Consider the following 21,821-nt stretch of genomic DNA (forward strand, 5'->3'; position numbering starts at 1 on the left):
GGGTCGAGATTCCCTATATTTTATTATCTAGATCACCTGGTCGATTTAGTACCTCCATCCTTGCATATACTCTTTCCTTATGTCATTTGTTCCCTCCTGATCCCTGCATTGTGGGTACTTGGGATGGGATTGGGTTTCTTCCTAGGCTTCCTAGGGCTTCTTTCCCCATGTCTTTCTCTTTTTTGTGTCTCCACTTAGGCAATTCTTGAGCAGTCTTGAGCAGGACCCCCCTTGGTTGCGCTTTATTATTCCTTCTCATCGCGTTCCTTTTCATCTCAAGAGTGCGTGCACTTACCCCCTTCACTTGATTTTCCACTCCTTCGCATCGCTTTCTTTCCATTCTGCTGGGCCAATTCTTCCCAGATTCACTCATTCCCATTCTCTTCCGGATCTTCACCGAGACTTGTCGCCGGTCACGAATTAACAAGTCGCTTGAGGTTACCAACCACTATCCTTCCTTTTTCAACTATCAAAATATTCGACGAGACTATTTTCGCCATTTCTATCCTTGATCATATCAGGAACCTGGTCGTTTCACTGTTTCGTTCTAGCAAATACCACCCTTTTTTTTGAACCAAAACGCCAAAGCAACATTTGGACGTCATTCGAATAACAAAACGTCTCTCCTTTCGAATTTGTTATTAATGATAACTTTGTGTGCTTACACACACCAAGACAAAGAGCTCCACCAACTATCAATTTAAGGAATCTCGTGAGAGTTTGATATCATACCTCGCCAAAAACCTTGGACAGGCTCAACTGCAATTGTCGCACACACTTCATTTTGTAGTGGTGTCTACAACTGTTTTAGGTGACCTATTATTCACCTCTGCTTCCATTTAGGAATTCCGAAGGACCCTCTGATAGGAACTCCGGGAAACCGATCAATTCGGACCCTTATACAATTGACCGGCGCATTGCTGCAAGCTCTTAAACGGTCAAGAGTCACTAACGGCAACCTTACATTCGCAACTCAACTAGATTCGGTCCTCTTTTAGGCTTGTTGGTCAGTTCAACGTAACGATACACCTGCGACTTGGAGACGGCGCCCCGCGATCTCACAGGATCAAATCAGTTGTCTCGGCAAAACCGCCCACTGTGTCCACCTGCCTAATCAGGGTAACATTGTGCCCTGCACCAGCTGCTGTTGAGCGCTTCCAAAACTGGCACCCAGCACAGACCTAAGTACCCGGTAGATAGACATAAGTCGCCGTGTGCTTCTATCACATTACCCGACTTTGTTTAACCATCAACTCTGGTCGCGAACTTTAGGTTCCTAACTTGCTTCCTCATCTTCGCCTCAGGAAAGTTTGGTGCTTGAAAGCAAATTCGCGCGGCTCGGAGAAAGTTATAGGATCGCCAATTTCTTACAGGCCCTTTTTATATCGGAGCATTTTCGCAGCCGCAATCCCACATTCAGGTGACACCAACATAAATCCGAGCAAACCGGGCCTAGACTTCTCAGTTATTTATTTCTCTTCATACTCTGGAGGATTTTCAAGGTAGACGACTACTGGTCTCCTATTCCGTAACGTCGACAAACTTCAAACACAACAGCCAAAATGTCTCTTGCACGCGCCTTTACAACAAGGCGAAAGCAAGCTTCACAAGACTTCGGTAGCATATTACCGCAACGAAGCAACACTACTGCCAAGAACAACAATGCAGCGATTCGCACCAAGATTTCCGGTCCGGTGGAATTGACACATACAACCAATATGCTCGCATACAATGCGCCGGATCTATTCCCTCGACCAGAACCTACGCCAACTGAATCCAGCAAATCTTCTGATGATGACCTTGACAGCCCTCGTACCAGCGCATCATCGCCGCCCACAAGCCCCGATATACCCTCAGCAGATCGATCTGGGTCCCCGGAACCTAACCATCTTTCATGCTACTTCGTCGCTCCAGGTGCAAAGTCGCCTTCCGCCACGAACGAGGCACCGGTTATTCCTAAACGCTCGCCGTCGCACACAAAGAAGGCGTCGATGGACAACATAGCGAATAAGTTTTCGCGCCTTTCTAACCAATCTAGCAAATCCGTCTCTACAAAGGCTAGCTTTTCTCTTTCCCGCTCGTCGTCAACATCGACAACAGCCACCAGTGTCTCAGGAGTCTCTTTCTCGCGAAAGCCGTCGATAACTGCAGCTTCGGTGCCCGCCATGCCTCCTATGGTCACATCACCACCTCCGGCTCGTCCTACTTTCCGTCGCGATCTTTCTGACACGCAACATCCGTTCGGTCCTGAGTTGGCGCAAGTATCAGAGCTCGCGGAGGAGTTGGGTGTAAAAGAGAAGATGCAGATAATTGATGAGGAGGAGCAAGAACTTATTTCCCGAGGACTCTGCAGATTCCGGCCCGAGGATTACTTGGCTGAGGTACAAGGGCTCTTCTCGACATTTTTCAAGCATGAACCTGCCGGATTGTCGGCGCCAGTATGGATTTAATCGGCAACCAGATCACATTCGACCCAAACCTCGCCGCCGGGGTTTGGTAGGCTATTTACTATCTGCGGCATTTCAATGTACATATTTGGACAGTTGACGTTATAAGTCAGCGCACGAACACACCAACCGAAAATGGGCTGGTACAGGGGCCTTCGCGATCAGATTTACGAATCTAGTTGAAGGGGAGTTATGGTTGCTATTGCATTCAAGGCTAGGTGGAAAGAAAGGGGACTAAGGCGTTTGCGAGGCAGATTTGCGATTTGTGGTTTAATACCCCAGGCACCTTGACACCCGAATTCTTGCGGTCATTTCTTCTGTTATTATTCACGCTTTGATGGATTTAGTTCGGACCTGTTGTTTACAATGTGGCTCTAGTCTAGCTGAGCACGGACATTCACAACGGTCCATGTGGTTATACACCCATTCTCTGTATGAATCGTTTTACGTAGCCTCACACGACTAGTGGAATATTAGATGCGCATAGAGACATGAGAAACTCATTTTGATTAATATTGTGCAATTCGAACCGTACTTCATTTACCTAGACTAATGAAATAGTTACAACTATCATCATCACGATTGGAAACTCTATACTTAGTTGTCAACGTCGAAACGCGCGTTCCAGAGCAGTCCGCTAGCAATCAGCCTGATCTATCAGACTAGCCGGGTATTCCCTCATTCATGTCTAAGCATATCCCCATCGCAGCGCAGGCAAGATGTTTCTGCACGGCATGTTACATAAGTTTTGAAAGGTATGGATTATGCAGTGCGAATGCAACGCTTACACCATTTTCCCCGCACGATGCCATCTACGACAGCTCCTATTTTAGGAATAGCATCAATGCATGATGCCTATGCAGTGTAGAGGCACCGAGTCCAGACCGGCGCTACTATAGGACGCCGACTTTGGTTGTCAACGGTACTCGGTCTGAAACAAAGATCTGCGATGTAGGTTGCTGCTATACTCTGGGCAGTTGTGTATGGAGTTTAGAGTATGGTCTGGAATAGTAAGGCGGGTTTTCTATAATAGGACGGAGATGGGGAATGGCCCACCGCTCGGACTTACAGAAATGGTATAAAATGACGCAAGTTAGGTAGCGCCGAGTGCGTTTTTAGGTACACGTGTGGGTATAATACTGTGCTTAGGTAACTCAGAGTCAGAGTCCGGAACTACCGGGGGGGTTGTGTAGGTAGGGCAGGTTGAAACATGCCGACGGGCTATAGTGAACGTAGTTAACGCCGGGCTTACGAATGTAGGTATCTCCCGCGACGCAGTTTTCCTCTCCATAGCGCTAGATAGGTGGTGTGATGGTGGGCATCAGAACTTAATCTCGAACGAGAGATCTACCGACCTAAGTCTAGGTGGTCCAGTTACTTAGTTAGGCAGTCAACTGTTGAGAGATTCTAGATCCACTCTTACTCTGAACTCCTGACTCGAGACTTGATGGAGTAAGCTAGACTTTACTTCACACATCTCATACTGTGTGTATTTACCAAATATTCATGATATTATCAGATCATGGATAGTCAATTGAGTGCGGCTCTTTTTTTGACGGTTCCTACGGCACGTGGAAATGGTAGCTATAAGCTGACGTAGGATCATCTCAAGCGTATCCATGAGGATCATTCAGCTGCCGTATTTAGCTCGACGGAATGGACGTGCGGCACGGCACCACGATTTTCGTCCATAGCCTCTTGTCAGCAAGCTAATTTCAATCCTCTGCCGGCCGCGCCGTTTCAAGATTGTAGACAGTTCAGCAGTGTCGTCATAAGTATATAGAATCATAAGTTAGATGTTGAACTGCTTTCAACGATTTGACCGGCTGTAATCCAAGATTAAACCAATTACCATTAGTTACTCCGTGTCCGGATTTCCTCGGGGGCCAATGGAGCATTAGTCTGTGCTCAAGCTCTTGGCCAGCTCTAAGTAGATCCAGCTCCACTATTGAGATGCTATAAATGTGAAGGAACCCATCCTCAACTTTCACTCTCGGCTCCTTGAATGGCTCTTAACATATTGTTTTTGGCTAATTCTGATGCTTCCTGATGCTGTAGGAAGGGTTATACGTAAGCTGGATTGGATTAAGGAAGGACTGAAAATCCCTTCATTCATTCACCGGCCAAAACAGCTACAAGTCGACCGAAATCAACTTGACCGGAAAATGTGGCCCTGGTAGTAATATTGGTAGCACAGCGGGTGGCTGCATTCATAGGCAATTTTTCTTTTGCCCCGAAAAGCCATTTAGGCTTCCAAGTTACTCTTGTAACGCGGTTACAACCCACTGTCTCCTTCAATGCGAATGGCACTAGCTAGACCGGTATACAAGGGTGGAGTATGAGATTCGATTCTACTTGACCGGCAAAACCAAGCGCTTCATCATTTACTACCATGTCGGAGTCGCACGGCGGTGTTGAGGTATCGGAGATCATTGGCGCCGTCCCGTGGTGCATGAGACAGACATCAAGCCACTCCGGTACGGATAACCAGTTCAGGCAAGTCTCAAGGATGTGGCTGGCTGTTAATAGGTAACTCGCCAATGGGATGACTTCCGCAAAGGAAAAAGAAAGAGAAAGGCCCCTTATTCTGCTATCATGCTATCCAGCTAGTAGCAGGAGTTGTGGCTTTCCTAGAGTAGGGACGATTGACTTCCGGGTTGGTTGAAATGTCCGTTGGGGGTCAATCTCAATCTCTGGCGCATAATATACTTGATTGGACCGGTGGGCGCGTTTGAGTATTTTATGGACTTTTCAAATGGTAACCAAGTCAAAGACTCCAATGGGTTATGCTGGAACTCAATCCCTGCAATTACATAAGCTCTAAGAGTTTCTAAGGTTAACGATGAGGCTTAAATACAAACTTATATAAGTTGCCTAGGTACATATAAGAGAATAGTCTAATAATAAATGTTGATTTGAAAATTAGAGATAGTTGATTAGAGTTAAGAGAATTAAGGGGCTATAGCCGGGATAAGCTTGCTCTATAAAAAGTAAAAATCCGGCATTGCGCAACGATATGCGGCCACTAAAATCAATAACTGGGAAGGCTCCGATTGAGTAGAGCCACTAAAAACCCCTGAAACCCCCTAAAGCTACATGAATACTTACAACTGACGTATGTGTTGACTTCCCTGAACCTAACCCGTTTTTTTATTTTATGATTTTAATTTTTTCTTGGCTCTTCTGTTTTACTTCGTCCCATCAAGAAATGATCCCGATATTGAACAACGATACACGACTCCGTCGCACATTCGACAAGACGCGTGCATACTGCCGAGGTCAAAGACAACAATCCATACTATAACCGCCATTATAAAACATCGAATTATATAATACCATATTACGTAACAAATCGACGAATGTTGCTGCCTCCTTGAATAACGACGCCTTCCTTTCCCCTCCTATATACCACAGCAGTAGGAGCAACAGCAAATGCCGCGTCTGCCCGCGCTCTTCCGGTTGCCCTCAAAGCTGCGACGGCGCGCGCGGCGCCGGAGGATGACCACCCTATTCTCGCTATTCCTAATATTTATCCTTCTCGCCGTACCTTTCTATATCGTCTATAAACCTCCACAATCATTAATCGCCTACTTCGCACGACGGTGGCCCGATGTATTATGGGAGGTGAAGACAGATAAAAAGATCGTAGCATTGACGATCGACGACGCGCCCTCTGAACATACACAGGAGATTCTGGGAGTACTTAATGGACATGAAGCTACGGCTACGTTCTTCGTGATAGGAGGTCAGGTACCCGGAAGAGAGGAGACGCTGGCGGATATTGTAAGAAGTGGAAGTGAATTGGGCAACCATGCGATGCATGATGAGCCGTCGCGCGCTTTGCCAGATGATGAGTTGACGGAACAGATCGAGACTGTGAGGGAGCGGATAAAAGATGCATACGCAACTGCTAATAGCGTTGAGCACCCTCACATGCCGCCGCAGTACTTCCGGCCTGGGTCAGGATTTTTCAGCGATCGTATGCGAGCGTTAGTAGATCGGCTAGGGTATAGAATCGTGCTAGGAAGCGTATATCCTCACGACCCGCAGATCAGTTGGGCCTGGTTAAACGCTCGCCATATTCTGAGCATGGTGCGGCCGGGAGCTATCATAGTATGCCACGATCGCCGCGGCTGGACCGCTCCGATGTTACGCAAGGTGTTGAAGACTCTTGGTGACCGAGGGTACCGTGTTGTTAGCTTGACGGAGATGCTTCAGGAGACACAGCGGCGGTGAACGCTATACAGGGGTAGGTTTCTTCCGGTTCTACGGCCTAGAATATGAAATTCGAGGGAAGAAAAGAGACCTGCGTCCATTTGGATCGAGAATCTATTGTATAGGCATCCGTGGGAGAATTTCCCGCCCTAAGGACGGAAACGCCCATTACAATTTCACTTGATGTCGTCCACCGATTAAGGTGGGGATATAGACCTTCAACCTCCATGCATTGGAAGGCGTTGGGTCTTGGATCAGCATATAGGCGAGATTGTACATTGTGCGCGTATAAGAAGGGCGAACATACTCGAGTGTGTGGGATGTTGTATATAAACATGAAGCTCGGGTTGCGGATCGAATACACTAGACAAACATATAGCTTCAATCTGAGTATATCAGATGGCCTATGGAGGTAGAGTTATAGACCTCATGGGTTCGGGAGATTTCCTGGCACAGGCTAGGTTGGATCATCTACGAAGGAACATCTAATGATGTTTTTGATAGTCCAGAAAGCTACGAACTCGCTACGAGTCAATAGAAATTAATGATAATACTATGTGACGACGGCCTTTCGATCCTTTGCACTCTTACAAACGTATTACAGGACGACCCGCCAAGAATACCTCAAATAGCCTACTCGTCGCGACGGTATGTTTTGTCTTTAATCCCCTCTTCAGATTTTGTACGCCAGCAAATTAATTTGTCTACATAGCTCCCGGAGATCCAAGAAGCACATAAACATGCCCATCTCTATTATGCAGATACTTTCTAAGGCAATCTAATCATCTACTCCCCTTGTATATGAGACTGCTCTCATCGTCTACAACATCACGCTCCTCCAATAATATTCGCACCACCACCAGCATTCTCTTTTGCCTTTCTCTCTTTCTTCAAAGCCTCAAATCCTTTGATCAAATCATCCCTCAAGTCTTCAAAACCCTCTAACCCAATACTGAACCTAAGTAGTCTCTTATCAACACCAGCATCCGTCATAGCACGCCACTCAACCAAACTTTCCACACCACCTAAACTCGTCGCATGATGGAACAGCGCGAGCTTACTCGGCAATCGCCTCGCCTCATCTGCATCGCGCAAGTATACCGCAAACACGGGTCCAAAGCCATTCGGCATCTGCTCCTTCAACCAACCCTCCTCCAAATCTTTCTTTTGCAAACTAGCATGTTTAATCTCAGCCACCGCCTCATTTACCAACGTCCCATCCTTCTCCGCCTGGCTCGCCAACCACCTAACCAATTTCTCCGCATCCACACTCTGCTTCCTAACCCTAACCTCCAGCGTTCGCAGGCTCCTCACACCAAGCCACCCCTCAAAACTACCCATCACGCTACCCAGAACCAGTCGTTCCTCGCGTAAACCTTTAATCCAGTTTTTCTCTCCGGTTGCGTGTTTAGGATTAACAGCAAGCACACCGCATAACATATCACTATGTCCACCAAAATACTTAGTTCCGGAATGCATAATCACATCCGCGCCGAACAAAAACGGATCCTGTAACGGCGGGGGCGCGAACGTAGCATCGACCGTTAAGTACGCGCCTCTCTTATGCGCGATATCCGCAAAGTATTTCAAACTCCGCGCTTCTCCCGTAGGGTTTAAGGGTGTTTCCACGTGCACCACATCCCCTGGTTGTATTTTCGATTCTAGATCTTTGTCGAAGAGGGATAGGGTTTGTAGACCGGTGAGTTTGGTGAGGACTTGGATGACGCCGTGACACCCGTGGTATCCGCCTGCGATGGCGACGCGGCGGGGGTTGAGGTATACTAGCAACGCGTGGAAGGAGGAGAGTCCGGAGCTGTAGGTTAGCGAAGGTCCGTGGAGGATCGAGGTAAGGACGGCTTCGAGACGGCTGGTATTGGGGGCGGAGTCTCGGGAGTAGACATGGGAGTCGTAGGGGTTGTTTGGCTGATGGTGAGCTCCAATTAGCTGCCATATTCCGCATATATCTTCCGTCTTTTTCGTAGTGGTATATCCTAATGGGAGGGAGAGGGGGGAGACTCACGTTGATATTAGCCCATGGGTTTAACTTATCTGGGTCGTCGTTATATCGGAAAGTAGTCGAGACATGCATAGGCGGGGCAACAGATTGATGAGAATTGAGGTAGTCGTCTGCGTGGATAGTCTGCGCCGATAACGACAGATGTTGGAATTTGGTTGCTAAAACCGCTGCCTCCTGCTCATTGCCTGCCGCATCGCTCGTCACCACAGGGTTCTCGTGGGCAACGCCCTCAACGAGTCCCGGGTTGGCAGGCTCCTGTACAGAGACATTGCTTATCTCTTCTCCAGCCATGGCCACGCTTTCTTCCTATGTCTCTAGGTATATATCCGTTTATTTCCTTTATCCCCACTAAGGAAATTTGGTTGGTTAATATGAATGGACTTTCGGTACAGGCTTCAAGTACGTAAATATGGTACTGAACGCTATAAACAAGGCATGAAGACGCTGAAAAGATATAGTATATGTAGTATTAATTTAGAAAATAAGTATGATAGCTATCCCTCGAGCTCAACCAAGGGCGCACGCAATACTCCACTGATACCACCTTAGCTACGTGTAAGTGTCTATGATTTCGGTACAGCAGCGGGGTAAAGATATGTAGTACTTTTGCAGTTCGGAGGGCATGTAGCTTTGTATTTGAAGCTGACTTACTAGTAACTGTTAGTAGATAAGTAGTTTTATCTAGAATATACTTATTTTATATGGCGCGATACGCCATTGTTACGCCATCGTTGGGCGTGGACGGAGTATAATGGAGTAGTATATGGAGACTGAAGGGATCGAAGCCGATTCGCGCTCCGTTATCGGTATAGCCTGTGCCGTCTCTTAAGTCTCTTAACTCGGGGGTACGGAATTCTGTACCAAGGTACCTAGGTAATTGCTAACCAAACATTGAAACCGTCGAATAGGAAGGGATAGATTTCTGGTATATATTAGTTTCAAGTGACTTTCAATTGTAAATTATTATTAAGTCTCTTCTCATTCTCAGCGGCTCTTCCTCCTTTCCCCACATATAGCTGTATATCCACGCCCTTGTTCTGACATGTATCGTATTTTCACGCCCTTCTTTTCCCCCTTCCACCTGAATACTGTACCACGCCGCTTTTTTTGTACGCCGTCGCTCAACACTAAGTCGTTGTACGAGTTATAAACAGGATTGTTAGATAATATGTCGAAACATCATTGCCGTAAGATATGTGGCGTGTGTGACTGATCAGAAGAATCCTATGCGCCTTGCTAGTTCCCAACTGCAAAATTTCAAACCGCCTCGCTGTGTTCCCAATTATATCCCTTATCGAAAAGGGCGACCAACTCTCTATACATCAATCCTATACAACTATTCAAAGAAATTCGTTACGCATAAACATGTATTAATCGATATTTGTGTGTGGATACGTTGCTCAGGGTTAAGATCGCCTTGATGCCGATGAATTTGGACTTGGTTTCCTCGTAACATCCACCACCTCTGCAGAGCTTCCCAACAGATCCACCCTCTGCTCGGGATCAACTCTGCTTGTTTTATGCTGATTTACGTAGCCGTAGCTTGTAGGCCTCTCATCAGCGCTATTAGCCGAAGGGAGATGAGCCGAGTCTTCCGTCGCCGTTGTAGACGACATTGAATGTCGTTTCTGTGAATTGCTTCGATCGAACGGTAATCTTGCTGGAGGCCCTCCGGAAGGTCGTGACCCACTAGGCTGTGAATGCGACGATGATGCCCCAGTAGATCCTACTTGCGAAAGTCGTTTAGTACCTAATGGATCGGCACTAGAGTTTCGTTTTGAGCTCTTCCTCGGTACCTCGGGTACCGCCGGAACTTCTTCCATCACTGATGCTGCCTTCGCTGTCCTTTGCGACGGGTGCCGACTGGCCTTGGAATGCATTCTACTAGGGATTCTGAAGCTTTCACCTGCATCTAGATCTGGTAAAAGCGGTGGGTCCTTCGACACTTTTGGAATCTCCGAGTCTGTCTCGTCATCCGATTGAGGTTCGCCGTCTTCATTCAGCAATTCGCCTTGAGTACTGTCTTCACGGACATGCTTGCTCTTCTTTGACCGCGGGGCATCGTCCTCATCATCACTCTCTATCGGTCCATTTCGCATTACACCCATCGCAACAGGAATACCTTCCGGCGGATCGTCGCTAAACTCGCCACCCCTCGCCTTCATTGCCGGCGGCATCCTAGCACTTCTGACTACCTCAAAGCCCTTGCCCTTCTCTTTCGTTTTGCCGCCAAAAAGACGCTTAAGCCATCCGGTAGCGGTTGCTACCGGGCTCGTAGGATCTGCTGGCCCTGTACCCAACTTGCGACCCAGTCCCTCCGAGTTCAATGCTGGTCCTCGTACGCCGTAGTAGAAATCTACCTCTCGGGTTGAATAGTCGGTTCTAGGGGCAAAGACGGGTATATAGGTTATCGGAGCTGGAGCTGGATTTAGTCTCGCTGGGCCAGGAGTATAATCATCTCCGTCTATGGGTTGTCTCTCGAATTGGCTATGCCGGTGGGTTGGCAAATCAATGCTACCCAAGGAACCGTGCTTTCGATGTGGAGACGATGAACCGATCTCGTCAATAGTCGCTCGGCGAGCACGCGGCGGTCGGTAGTAGGGGTCTGCAGTAGGTTGAGGACGGGTGGCTTGTCCCGGGGACGGCAAAAAGGAGAAGGTACTAGCATCTCCAGGGGTTGTCGTCGTCGGGGTAAAAGCACCACCACTACCTAACGGGATTGACGATGCATCTAAGCTTCGTGCGTCAAGAGCACTGGAGCTCCTCTGCTGTGGTCCCATGAGAATTCCGATGCTACCGGCGGACTCACTTCTAACGCGTCCATAACCTCTCTTAGTAGCATTCTCGGAGCTCAACATAGCGGTACTGCTAAGTTGGCTCTGTCGGGATGGACCACCACGATCCACTCGCCTTGACAATTGGCGAGCACCAAATATTTTCGATAATCCACCCCTAGTCTGTCCATCAATATCGTCGCCTCCGGCGCCCAGCAAACGTGCGATAACCTCGATTATTGTTTGCAGAGCATTAAGGAAAAAGCCAAATACCAGCACACAGGCATGTATCAATAAAATTGCGTAGCCAATCCATCCTTTTTGACCTTCTGACACTCCTAAACTTGGGGTAAATGCCACCATTAAAATGACCGCTATAAAGCGGACTATTGAAAACCCCGTATGGTAAGCATTCATCGAAGTGGGTGAATGGAAAGGTCGGAATGCATGAAGTGTTAATATTTGGATTACTTCGCATACGGCTAATATGACAACCTGCGCAGTGCCAGATTTCTGGACGGCGCCAATAGCGATGCCTCGCATGATCGTTAAGATAATTGGAATGACCGCAAAGGCAGCTGCTTCGTCGGAATATGTGTTGTAAAGAGGGCCATAAAGTAGCACGGTTGATAAATCATCAAAAAGATGCGCCCTTGGTCTTCTGGTTGCGATGAGGTACATAAACCATACCGCAAATCCAATGATCAAGGCTAAGGTCACAACCGCCAGGCCGACTATATATCCTGGGGATTGTACTGCAACAACAAGTTGGAAGGTGGAAATTGCAACAATAGGGAGTAGAAAATAGCCAAAGACAAGACGGATGATATTGCCCAGGGCAAAAGGTATATTCTTGGCACGAAGATCTTCCTCAGGAACGTGGTTAACGTGTCGAAGGAGCCATCGGAAGAAGAAACCAGCTTGTGTCAGGACGGATACGGCGGCAATGATGACAAGCACCCATACCATCATACCAGCCCAAATATCGTCGACTTGGCCTATTCCGTCTAGTTGCGCAACTCTTTCTAGGCCATAAGTACTATTGGTATAGTATAAACCGTCGATTAAATTCTTCCAGGGCTCTGCTTTTGAAACAAAGCTTTGGTTGAACATCAATACGGACCACGACACCTGACTCGCAACTGGCTGGTAGAACCCGGGGTATTCAAGGGTAAGACTACCGGTCAAAATAGCAAATTGGATATACTGGAGACAATCGCCAAATCCAGGGGTTACTAGACGCAGTAAATCGGGATCTCTGCCGTAATTGGAGGTCCAATGGAAGATGTCGCTAGTGCCCCAGGGACTGAAAATTCCCGAAAAAGCCGTCGCAAACCCAACCGCTATTAGAATAAACAATGGAACGAACTTGAGAGACCATGCTATTCCGCCAAGATCTGGGGTGACGACTGTGGACACACACCCAATCGAGGTTTTCGCAGCATCGCCATACCAGATAATAAACGTGGGAGCGAATGATGTGAAAGAATATGTCGAGGAAAAGTCATTCGTGAGATTGAAAGAAGGAAGCCCATCAGTTTGGTTCCTACGTGAAATCAATCGTTAGTATGCTATAATAGATTAACCGCAAATATCCGCCTCTTTTTGACGGGTATTTTTCAGCTTCTACCAGAGTTACCTACCATGCTAAATTTGCGAAAACGGGGGCAAGCGGACACGATCCATTTACTATGTTATCGCAGAAATTTACGTTCGCCGTAAAAGGTTCGTACGTCAAGACATCGACTTTGCTGTGTAACGTAGTCACTTTCAATTGCTCGACCGGCACATTTGGTTCGGGTTCGTTCTGTATCTTTCCATTCAGTGCTTTCTTCGGATCGTTCCAATCCGGAGAGTCTGGCGCTGGTAATGGATCGCTACCAACGCGACCTGTGACATTCCCCCAAACTGTAACCATAAGATTATGAGTCGGGTTCTCTGTATCGAACACGGCTTCGACAAATTTGGGGACCCATTGGAGTTGGACTTGTTCTGCTGGTTGGTTGGAATAAATATAGTTGTCAGGGAGGCAGTTGGTGAACGAAACCATCATAGCGGACACCGGATGGATCCAACTGGATGCTATTAATGAACCCAACAAGACACCGGGAAGAGACGACAAGTTGGCAGCATGTCGTATAATTCGGGTGAAAGCAGAAGATAGCGGGCGCCTATCTCGCCCGGGGTTGTAGGAGCCTGTCATCTTGTCGGGCGAAGTATTATATGCCGTATACGCATCTTGATTCCCGATAGGTCTAGATCTGACCTCGACGTATCTCGAATGGGTCGCGAGTGTACTAGGAACTCTCGAGGTATGACTTCGCATCGTTCGCGGTCGGGAGAGTAGTACCAGGGCAGATTCGTCCAGCCCAGGGCGTAACGCGGAAGAAAGATCTAGGACCACTAGGGCCGCATCATGCTAGGAAACAAAAGTTGTCTTGCCGAACTAGCTGGTCTGACCTAACTGCTGCAATTGAAAAGACGGGACGCGCGCGCAACGAGGGACAAGGTAGATGTTTACTCGGGATAGTTCGCTTTTAGAGGATCGATATTACTATATAGATAGATATGTGTAAGATAATATAATAGATACTCAAGAAAAATAAAAAAAGACGAGGGAGGATTTTTCTGGAAAGGAGATCGGATATCGGGTTTCTTGGGGCGTAGATTGTGGCAGTGCGGTCGTTCGGTTTGTGGTGATTATGATGTTACCGAATCCAGGTAGCCTTACAAGCCAAGTTCCCAATGTTCTCTCTCTAACAACCCAAGGGAATAGATGATCCCTGCTTCGCTCACTATATCTTTCTAAGCTTATGATTCGATGGTGTTAGCTAACGATAGAAGGTCAAGTATAGAAGAATATTTTAAAGCGAGAGTGGGTGAGAAAGAAAAATGCGAGCGACCAAAGTAACAGCAACAGCGCTGTATACTCAACAGAAATAATAATATTATGTTAGGTTGCTTATTAGTTTGAATTGAGATGGAAACCGGAACAAAGAAAAAAAAAAATAAGTTCGTTCAAAGGCGGAGAGAATCTCCAGGGGACCCTTGGAGCCGTCTTAAACGCCAACGCATCTTGCTACATTAGCGCCTAAGACTAGAGATACGTACCTCGTACATCGTACCGGCTTCCCATACATTATGTGCGCTGCAGAGGCTGAGCCCATCGCCCTATCTCACCAACTAGGCTCCAGTATATCCTAAATCGTAATGGTAGCAGAGGGATAATATTATGGTGAAACCTGGCTTTTAAACCATTGTCAGCATAGGTATTAGTGGCTGTTGATAGCTTAAAAGATTGGATGATGAATTACCTAGGTATGTATGCTATACTTTTATAATCTTGGTTTGACTTCAGCCAATTAAAAGCGATGACGATACCGATGAAGTCATGATGGCTTAAGCGGTACTACCATAGCTAAAGGCAGGTATAATTCGCGATAGGAATCCCAACAGCATGGACGACCTGATCAGTTAGTTAAACCTTTTTTTTTTCCCTCTCCGCTCCTTCTTTCCCTATAGCTGTTGCCTAAGTAAGGGGTTATAAGATTATGAATGCATCATGTGAGAAACTATGCATCTTACCTACATTAATCTACATTAAGGTATGTACATCTAGAATTGTGACACTGATGCGGGAATCACAGTACATATAACATTACGCCAACCTAACCTAAAGCAGATAGCTTGTCGTACATAATTCCAAGCTCTTTTCGAATTAAGATGGCGTCTTGTACAACTCGTTCGCTTTAGAAATATTAGCATTTTCAATCAATTTGAACTCATCTGCATGGCGTCGGGTACTACGCGACAACAATGAATTGAGTAACAAACTCTACCGATGATAAAATGATCGTGTCACAATGTTTCAGACAACTCTGCCGTTTCTACTTAATCTGAGGTTGCATCAGTCCTACCAACAGTTTGTTCTGGCCTACTCCCCAACCTCCTCCACTAACTACGCAATACCCTATGTCCTACTCTTCATTATTAATTATAATCTCTCGAAGATCTGCTTACTTAGATATGTATGTCTATTTCCAGCACCATATCGTATTCGAATCATGTCAGGTTCAGGGATCCCCATCTACCGCAGAAAGTCACTAACCAATTTAGTAGATGTGGCGCTCTCGTGTCAACTGCCTCCGTCTTTAAGCTAGGTAGGTAGTTCGATTGCCCTGCCATCAGCCGTTAAGGAAATATTCCGAAGAAGCTCAAAAGTAAAGCCTCTCGTTGGACGAAAAAGAATACGGGTCTGACGAGGGGCCACCACATGTTCGTTCGGCCAGTAGCTGAACAGCGCGCCCTACCAGCAACTTACTCAATGACCCATTTCGATTTCTTGGCTTTTTTATGCCGTAGGATGGAGAACAAAGACAAAGAGACGAACCATCTGAGGCCTCACACTTCTATGTAGGTAAGAGATACGAATTCATTCATTATTCATTTATTCATCCTTCGTAGAAACGTCACCTCGTCTCCTTTTCACCGTTCCGGTTGTTTTAACCGTATTCTGTAGCGCGGAACCGCCGATCTTATGAACCGCACACGGCTCTTATAATCCGAAACGCGTCATTCTATGCAGTTCTTCATGCAAATACGAGCCGGAAGCTTGTACTGAAGCTCGAGCCCATCGAGATCGACGCCCGGGGTCCAGACGTGGCACAGCATTAGCGCCGTGGAAAAAACAAGTTATCGTCACTGTATAATCCCGACCTCACCTTCATTATAACCACTCATCGTTTGCTATCTTACTGTACCTTCTGAGATAAAAAAAAATCTGTTCATTGTGACGGTGTCGCCCAAGCAGTATATTATTATGGGCATATTAAGAGTACTCTTCGATTTCAAATAAAGCATCCTACTTAGGATAACGAGATCCGACTGTTATTTCATCGCTCGGTGTGGAGAGCATTGGGCTTCGGAGGTCGGTTTTGTCACCACCACCATCTACCAAGCAAAAGGGTTACATACATCCTCGCGAATTGCTCCGGCAGCCCAGCCACACATCTCACAATGCGCCAATAAGGTTAGGACCGATACCAATAGCCTTTTAACATTCCACGTGGCAGGAAAAGTAGGGTAACCTTATTTCCGGTGGATTTCCATTCCATTGGGCTCGTCCCCTCTGTTGTTTGGCTAAGTTTAATCTAAGTTGCACCGGTCAGGTCTCGAAATTTTTCTGCGAGTTTCCCCCTTCAAAGGAAAAAGTACTATTGATTACATATTCGATGCTCATGGTATAGAACTTGATTCTACGAAATACTCGACGTATCGGGTCGAGATGGAGATTTGTTCAATTACCTCCTACCATTAGAGAGTCCTTTAAGAGACTTAAGGAAAGGGTGCTTTAGCTTCTATTGGCTGCCTAGATGGTTGAGCGTAGTTGCCGAATAAGCTCAATCCAAAACGATTGTGACGATATCTTCTCAGATGGAGGCGCTTTCTAATGAAAATAACCTCAAACTCCGATCCCCTTAACTTACCTAGGCACATAGGGTTTCCAATGAAGTCATGGCCTCATTGTCCTCTAAAACGTAAGGAGTTTACGTGTTAGAAAGCACCACCAGGTAACGTTGAGGCCAACTTTAATCACAAATACCCATAGCTTCTTACTTGTAATCGTATGAATATAAAGTTCCAATTTACATGTACATGTATCTTGTTCATCGTCCTATACTATCTTTATCTCAGTCTTCGCTTCTACTTTCTCTATCGTACAGCGATTCCACCAACTGAAACCACAATCAACTCACCGCACAGAATAAACCTCAAACTATAAACTACAACTTCCTTTCCCCTGATCAAAATAAACTCCAGGCCCGTCCCTCCTCCCTTCAAGACGGAAAGCCCCAGCACCCTTACTGTGCCTATAAAAACCCCCCTTCTCCCTCTTTCTCTCGCCATCCCTTCATATTCCTCTTCCACCACTGTTATTATCACTACAAACACAAGCATTCCAACCCTAGCTTCTGCATACATTTAGCTCTCCACCATTACTACCAGCGCCTATCAAATCCTCCATAACAAACTCAACTTTTAAAACAATTACCACTTGGTCTACACCAAACCATAGGGAGCCTTATCGATACCTCCTAGCCGTGAGTCTCCTTCACTACATACACTCAGCCCGCCGATTAGCAGGCCAACATTCTTTCAACCACATTATCTTTGATACATTACGGCTGAGCTATCAATATTGCCCACACAGAAGAAGATACTGGCTAGGGATGTAGGGTGGGGAGTATTCTCGAGATTGCACAAGAGCTATTACTTATCTGCAGAACCGCAGAGGAAGTAGTACCAGCAAATAGTGGGAGCCTTCACGCATCCACTTAAGCCCCTATTTTCTACTCTGCCCATTACACAAACATCCCAACATAATGGGATCAATCCTCTCCCTCCTAGGCCATCCGTTCAACGGCGAACCCGAGTTCGCAATCTCATGCTGGATAGGCCTCCTCGTTGTGTGAAGTGGGCGGCCCAACATAGGGACTCAATTCCCCTACACACTGGTGAGTTCATTATGTCATGTGAATAGCTCATCTGTCCCCGATCCTAACTAAAGCTAACTCCTATGAAAGACGAAAGACGAAACCTAGCCGGATATCCGGTCTCGAGGTCCCCACGGACGACCTAAAATCTCTGCAGAAACGGCCCGAAAGAGAAGCAATAGCTTTGCCCGAAGATTATGTCAGCTGTCTGGGAGATGTTATGGACGGAAATAGTTTAAATGACACACCCGTTGCCGAGGCTTCCCAATTATTTGGGTGGGATTGGAAATATTGTTGATGATGCCATCGCACAATCGTTCAATTGCTTTTATGCCATGATCGATAGCTTAATGAGTGGAAAGAACCACACATGTAGTCATTACTAGGTTAGGTACCTAGGTAGATATTAAAGTTTCGAAATATTGAGACAGATAGTCTAATGAACTAAGTCTGAACATCAACGAGGCTTAGGGGCTACCTGTTAGCTTTGAGTTTCAGCTTTAATTACCTAGGTTCACCATGATCACTTATTTGCGGTGAATACAATAACTTCCAAGAATCATTCATATAAGCGGTCTTATAAGGGAACCCCCATTCAATCACAGGCGAATAAGCTCTGCCGAGGACGGGCTCTCACTTAGTAAACTGCCATTTTTAGTGATACTCAATGAAGGTAGTGCTACGTTATCAATGATGCCGCCGTCGAGGCACTATTTGACAAGGAGTTCTCATTACGTCTATCTTTTTCTAAGAAATATGACTCCCGATCTTGTATAGCAATCGTGTAAGTCCCTAGCAGCGTAGCCCATTGTATGTAATTGAGAAATTTAGTAATAATATGCCCTTTTAATATCAGCTCCTAGCAACTCCAAGTAAAATCAACTAATTAACCGAGCACACCGTCTTTTACGCGTAACTCCTCAATCAAATTACCATGGCTTGACTCACCCAATCAAGCTTTAGATAGAGTGTTCTTGCCTTTCAATGAAGAGCAGAGGTCGATTTCCACCCCATTCTGTTCGCTATCAACCGTATCTTTCTGCGCACGCAGTAACGATTGCAAGCGCCGTTCAACTTCGCGGCCCTTTTCAAGATCCATATCAAGACCGCCGTAATCAGTACCCTTTTCCGTGTATACATCATATAGAGCGCTTTGCGTCGCAATGGTATGTAGAACTTCCTTGTCCAGTACCTTGATTAGAACAAGCGGATGTGTTTGTTCTTCGGGAGAGGTGTTCTCCAGGGGCAAGAGTGAACTTTTCAGTCGTTTGATTCTCCCAGGTCTTGTGCTGCCTTTTCCTGCAGCTGCCGACTTCTGTCGACGCAAAAGATACGCTCGAGGATCATCAACAGGCAAGGATGTCTTAATAGGTTCTTTGAGGCTTGAATAATTGACTTCTTCCTGCTGTGAAAGTTGGTGGTTGAGGTTCCGCCTTGCCGAATTCAACATGCGTTGTAAACCGGTTTCGCCTTGCGCCTCTTGGTCGATTGTCTCGCTGCCGTCTTCTGGGAGCTGACGTTTCCTAGAGCCCCCGAAGGATAATTTTGTCTGCTTCGTACTATCTTTCGTATCATGAGATACTAATGTACTTTCGCCATTAGTCAAGTGGCTATTGCTTGGTGGTGGAATGCGCTCTACGGATGAAGGTGGAGACCATGGTAGATTACCGCGGTAACGTCGTCTCGGCTTTAAGGTCGTAGGCATTGCATAACTTTCTGATCCTCTCTGCGGCGCTACTTCCTTTGGTCTCGACATCGAGTTTCGATATGACCCGCCTGGTACTCTAGGGCGTAGATTACGGATGCCGTCTCGTGAGTATAGGTACTTCTGACTAGGTGGAACATCGAGGTCCCCAGGCGCTGCTCCTGCGTGTTGAAGGACAGGAGGATCTGGGGTCATAGGTGGCTCAAATGATAGTGGAGATAAGGCCTTATCATCAACCTGCTCGTTTATAAACTGCCTGTTCGTGTTCCTGCGGGCTGGATTCATTTTAGCGATAAGCCATGGGTTTATATCTGAAGGTGCTGAACATTTGGCAAGATCTTGTTCTTGGAGTTGACTGGACGGTTTCTGACCGTACCGTGGGCTCGTCCTACGTTGGCTGCTGTCGTCATATTCATTGAGATCTGTGGACATGTTAACCTTGAATCCAATTTGGCTTTTGGCTGAAGGTGCATTTTTGGCATATATGTTTTTCATAGTTGTAGGTATAGCTACATGTATGGTGTCTGCAATAAACTCGGTGTTGTTGGGGACATATTTATGTCTAGCCGACGTGGGTCGGTTAGTTGTAGATAGGGTTTTCTCTGGGGGTGGTATTATGGATATCGTTCGTGAATCGGTACATTGCACTTCTAGCGGGCAGTCCGGGTCATCAGCGACTTGGGAACTAGCTTCTCCCGTAGGGTACGCAGGTGGTGTTTTTTGAAGCTTCAGGCTGCTCCCATTGTCTGTCATGCCGCTGCGCTCGGCTAGGACTTGGAGCCTTCGATTTTCAAGCGAAGAGGGAGGGTATACTTCCTGACACAAACCTCTAAACCCGTCAAGTATCAGATTCTCATCGGAAAACAAGACGTCGTCCTTGGAGGGTTCGACATTTACGTCATAACTTCCAGGAGGACAATTGATATTCAATCGAATAAAAGAATACTTGTGCTTAGCGGTCGGAGCACCGTTGGTGTGCTCATTATAAATCCCCAATAGTTTCTTCATGGTACCTCTTTTAGCTGTGAGTGGACGGCCGTCGACTGAGAAGTAGCGTTGCTTTGGAATCCTAGAAGGATCGGCAGGTGGCTTCGGAAGTAAGGCTTCGAATACGTAGTGGTCATTCAACATAGGTTCCTTGCTTTCGTTGGAAGTGTCACTTGTTTTAGTGGAAGCATCAATCTTGTAAGTCTTTTCAAAACAATTAGTCGCGAAATCTGCGCCGAAAAGCTGAATAGCTACTTGCTTCACACTGGAATTTGGGTTTGGTGAGTAGGACCAATGTTGCTTCGGCGACTGCAGGACTTTGAACATAAGCTTGAGCTGGGGCCTCGCTAGGGCGTAAGAACGAAGCAGCTCCCGGATCTGTTCTATTGATTTCACCGATTCCTTTACGGCGAATTGTTCTCGAACTGGGAGCTTGTCGAACAAATTGGCGATACTTACGGTGGTCCCGATAGGCGCTGATACCCGCTGTTGCTTGGCTACACCTCCTGTACCTGGTGAAATATGGAGCATAGCAGCGACTGGTTCGGAGGCGACTTTTGTAGTGATGGTAAGCTGGGCCAAGGCATTCACACTAGCCAATGCCTCGCCGCGAAACCCAAGTGATCTCCTGGAATGAAACTTGAGTTCATCGAAGCTTCTGAGCTTGCTTGTGTGACCTCGTCTTCCTAGGGCATCGTAGTCATCTGGGTGAATACCCACGCCATTATCGCGAACTTCGATTTTCTTGACGGTGTCTGCAGATATTATGACATCAATTGAGGTAGCTTTAGCATCAATTGAATTATCAAGTAATTCTTTTACTAAAGTGACTGGCGTTGTGATAACTAAGGAATAACCGAAAAGTCGGGTGGTTGTATCGGGCAAACGAGCGATTGTGGACATGATGAACGAGGATTGAGTTGAGCTAGGGGCTCGAACTCAGGGAATGAAAACGGAATTGATGTATCAACTAGATACCTTCTAGTGGTATCTATTCGAGGCCATCGAGAGGTTCGTATGGCCGTCCTCGTAGATATCTTGATTGGAATAATGATGAAGAGGGGTTGTGATGGGGAAACCCGAGCCGTGCGAACAGCAAAATGTTCAGTTATCCATCCTGCTTTCCTTCTGAAAGCTTCTAAACCATAGAGAATCAGGAGAAGCTGCATCTTGAACTCACCT

At 46.6% G+C, this 21,821-nt stretch overlaps 5 protein-coding genes across 5 annotated transcripts; 2 read left to right on the plus strand and 3 right to left on the minus strand.

The window, feature by feature from the left end:
- The first annotated feature begins 970 nt into the window (after positions 1 to 970).
- On the plus strand, positions 971 to 3,011 carry F4822DRAFT_74820 (uncharacterized protein). Its single transcript, XM_051463914.1, has one exon. The coding sequence runs from the start codon at positions 1,563 to 1,565 to the stop codon at positions 2,448 to 2,450; it is 888 nt and encodes a 295-aa protein (XP_051309119.1). The 5' UTR covers positions 971 to 1,562; the 3' UTR covers positions 2,451 to 3,011.
- A 2,346-nt stretch (positions 3,012 to 5,357) lies between these two features.
- On the plus strand, positions 5,358 to 7,229 carry F4822DRAFT_420306 (polysaccharide deacetylase). Its single transcript, XM_051459687.1, has one exon. It carries the CDS (start codon positions 5,880 to 5,882, stop codon positions 6,681 to 6,683), a length of 804 nt encoding a protein of 267 aa, XP_051309120.1. The 5' UTR covers positions 5,358 to 5,879; the 3' UTR covers positions 6,684 to 7,229.
- A 238-nt stretch (positions 7,230 to 7,467) lies between these two features.
- On the minus strand, positions 7,468 to 9,527 carry F4822DRAFT_74849 (cystathionine gamma-synthase). Its single transcript, XM_051463915.1, has 2 exons — positions 8,683 to 9,527; positions 7,468 to 8,585 (listed from the first exon to the last, which is right to left on the minus strand). Exons 1-2 carry the CDS (start codon positions 8,968 to 8,970, stop codon positions 7,491 to 7,493), a joined length of 1,383 nt encoding a protein of 460 aa, XP_051309121.1. The 5' UTR covers positions 8,971 to 9,527; the 3' UTR covers positions 7,468 to 7,490.
- Positions 9,528 to 10,085: 558 nt separating this feature from the next.
- F4822DRAFT_434469 (uncharacterized protein) lies at positions 10,086 to 13,779 on the minus strand (the record flags this gene model as incomplete). The annotated part of the gene is made up of 2 exons (XM_051462012.1): positions 10,086 to 12,999; positions 13,097 to 13,779. The coding sequence occupies 2 exons, from the start codon at positions 13,777 to 13,779 to the stop codon at positions 10,086 to 10,088; spliced, it is 3,597 nt and encodes a 1,198-aa protein (XP_051309122.1).
- A 4,844-nt stretch (positions 13,780 to 18,623) lies between these two features.
- On the minus strand, positions 18,624 to 21,313 carry F4822DRAFT_420318 (uncharacterized protein). Its single transcript, XM_051459688.1, has one exon. The coding sequence runs from the start codon at positions 21,168 to 21,170 to the stop codon at positions 18,900 to 18,902; it is 2,271 nt and encodes a 756-aa protein (XP_051309123.1). The 5' UTR covers positions 21,171 to 21,313; the 3' UTR covers positions 18,624 to 18,899.
- Positions 21,314 to 21,821: the final 508 nt, after the last annotated feature.

This window comes from Hypoxylon trugodes, assembly GCF_022578975.1.
Source record: "Hypoxylon trugodes strain CBS 135444 unplaced genomic scaffold F4822scaffold_11, whole genome shotgun sequence".
Classification (NCBI taxonomy): Eukaryota; Fungi; Ascomycota; class Sordariomycetes; order Xylariales; family Hypoxylaceae; genus Hypoxylon; species Hypoxylon trugodes.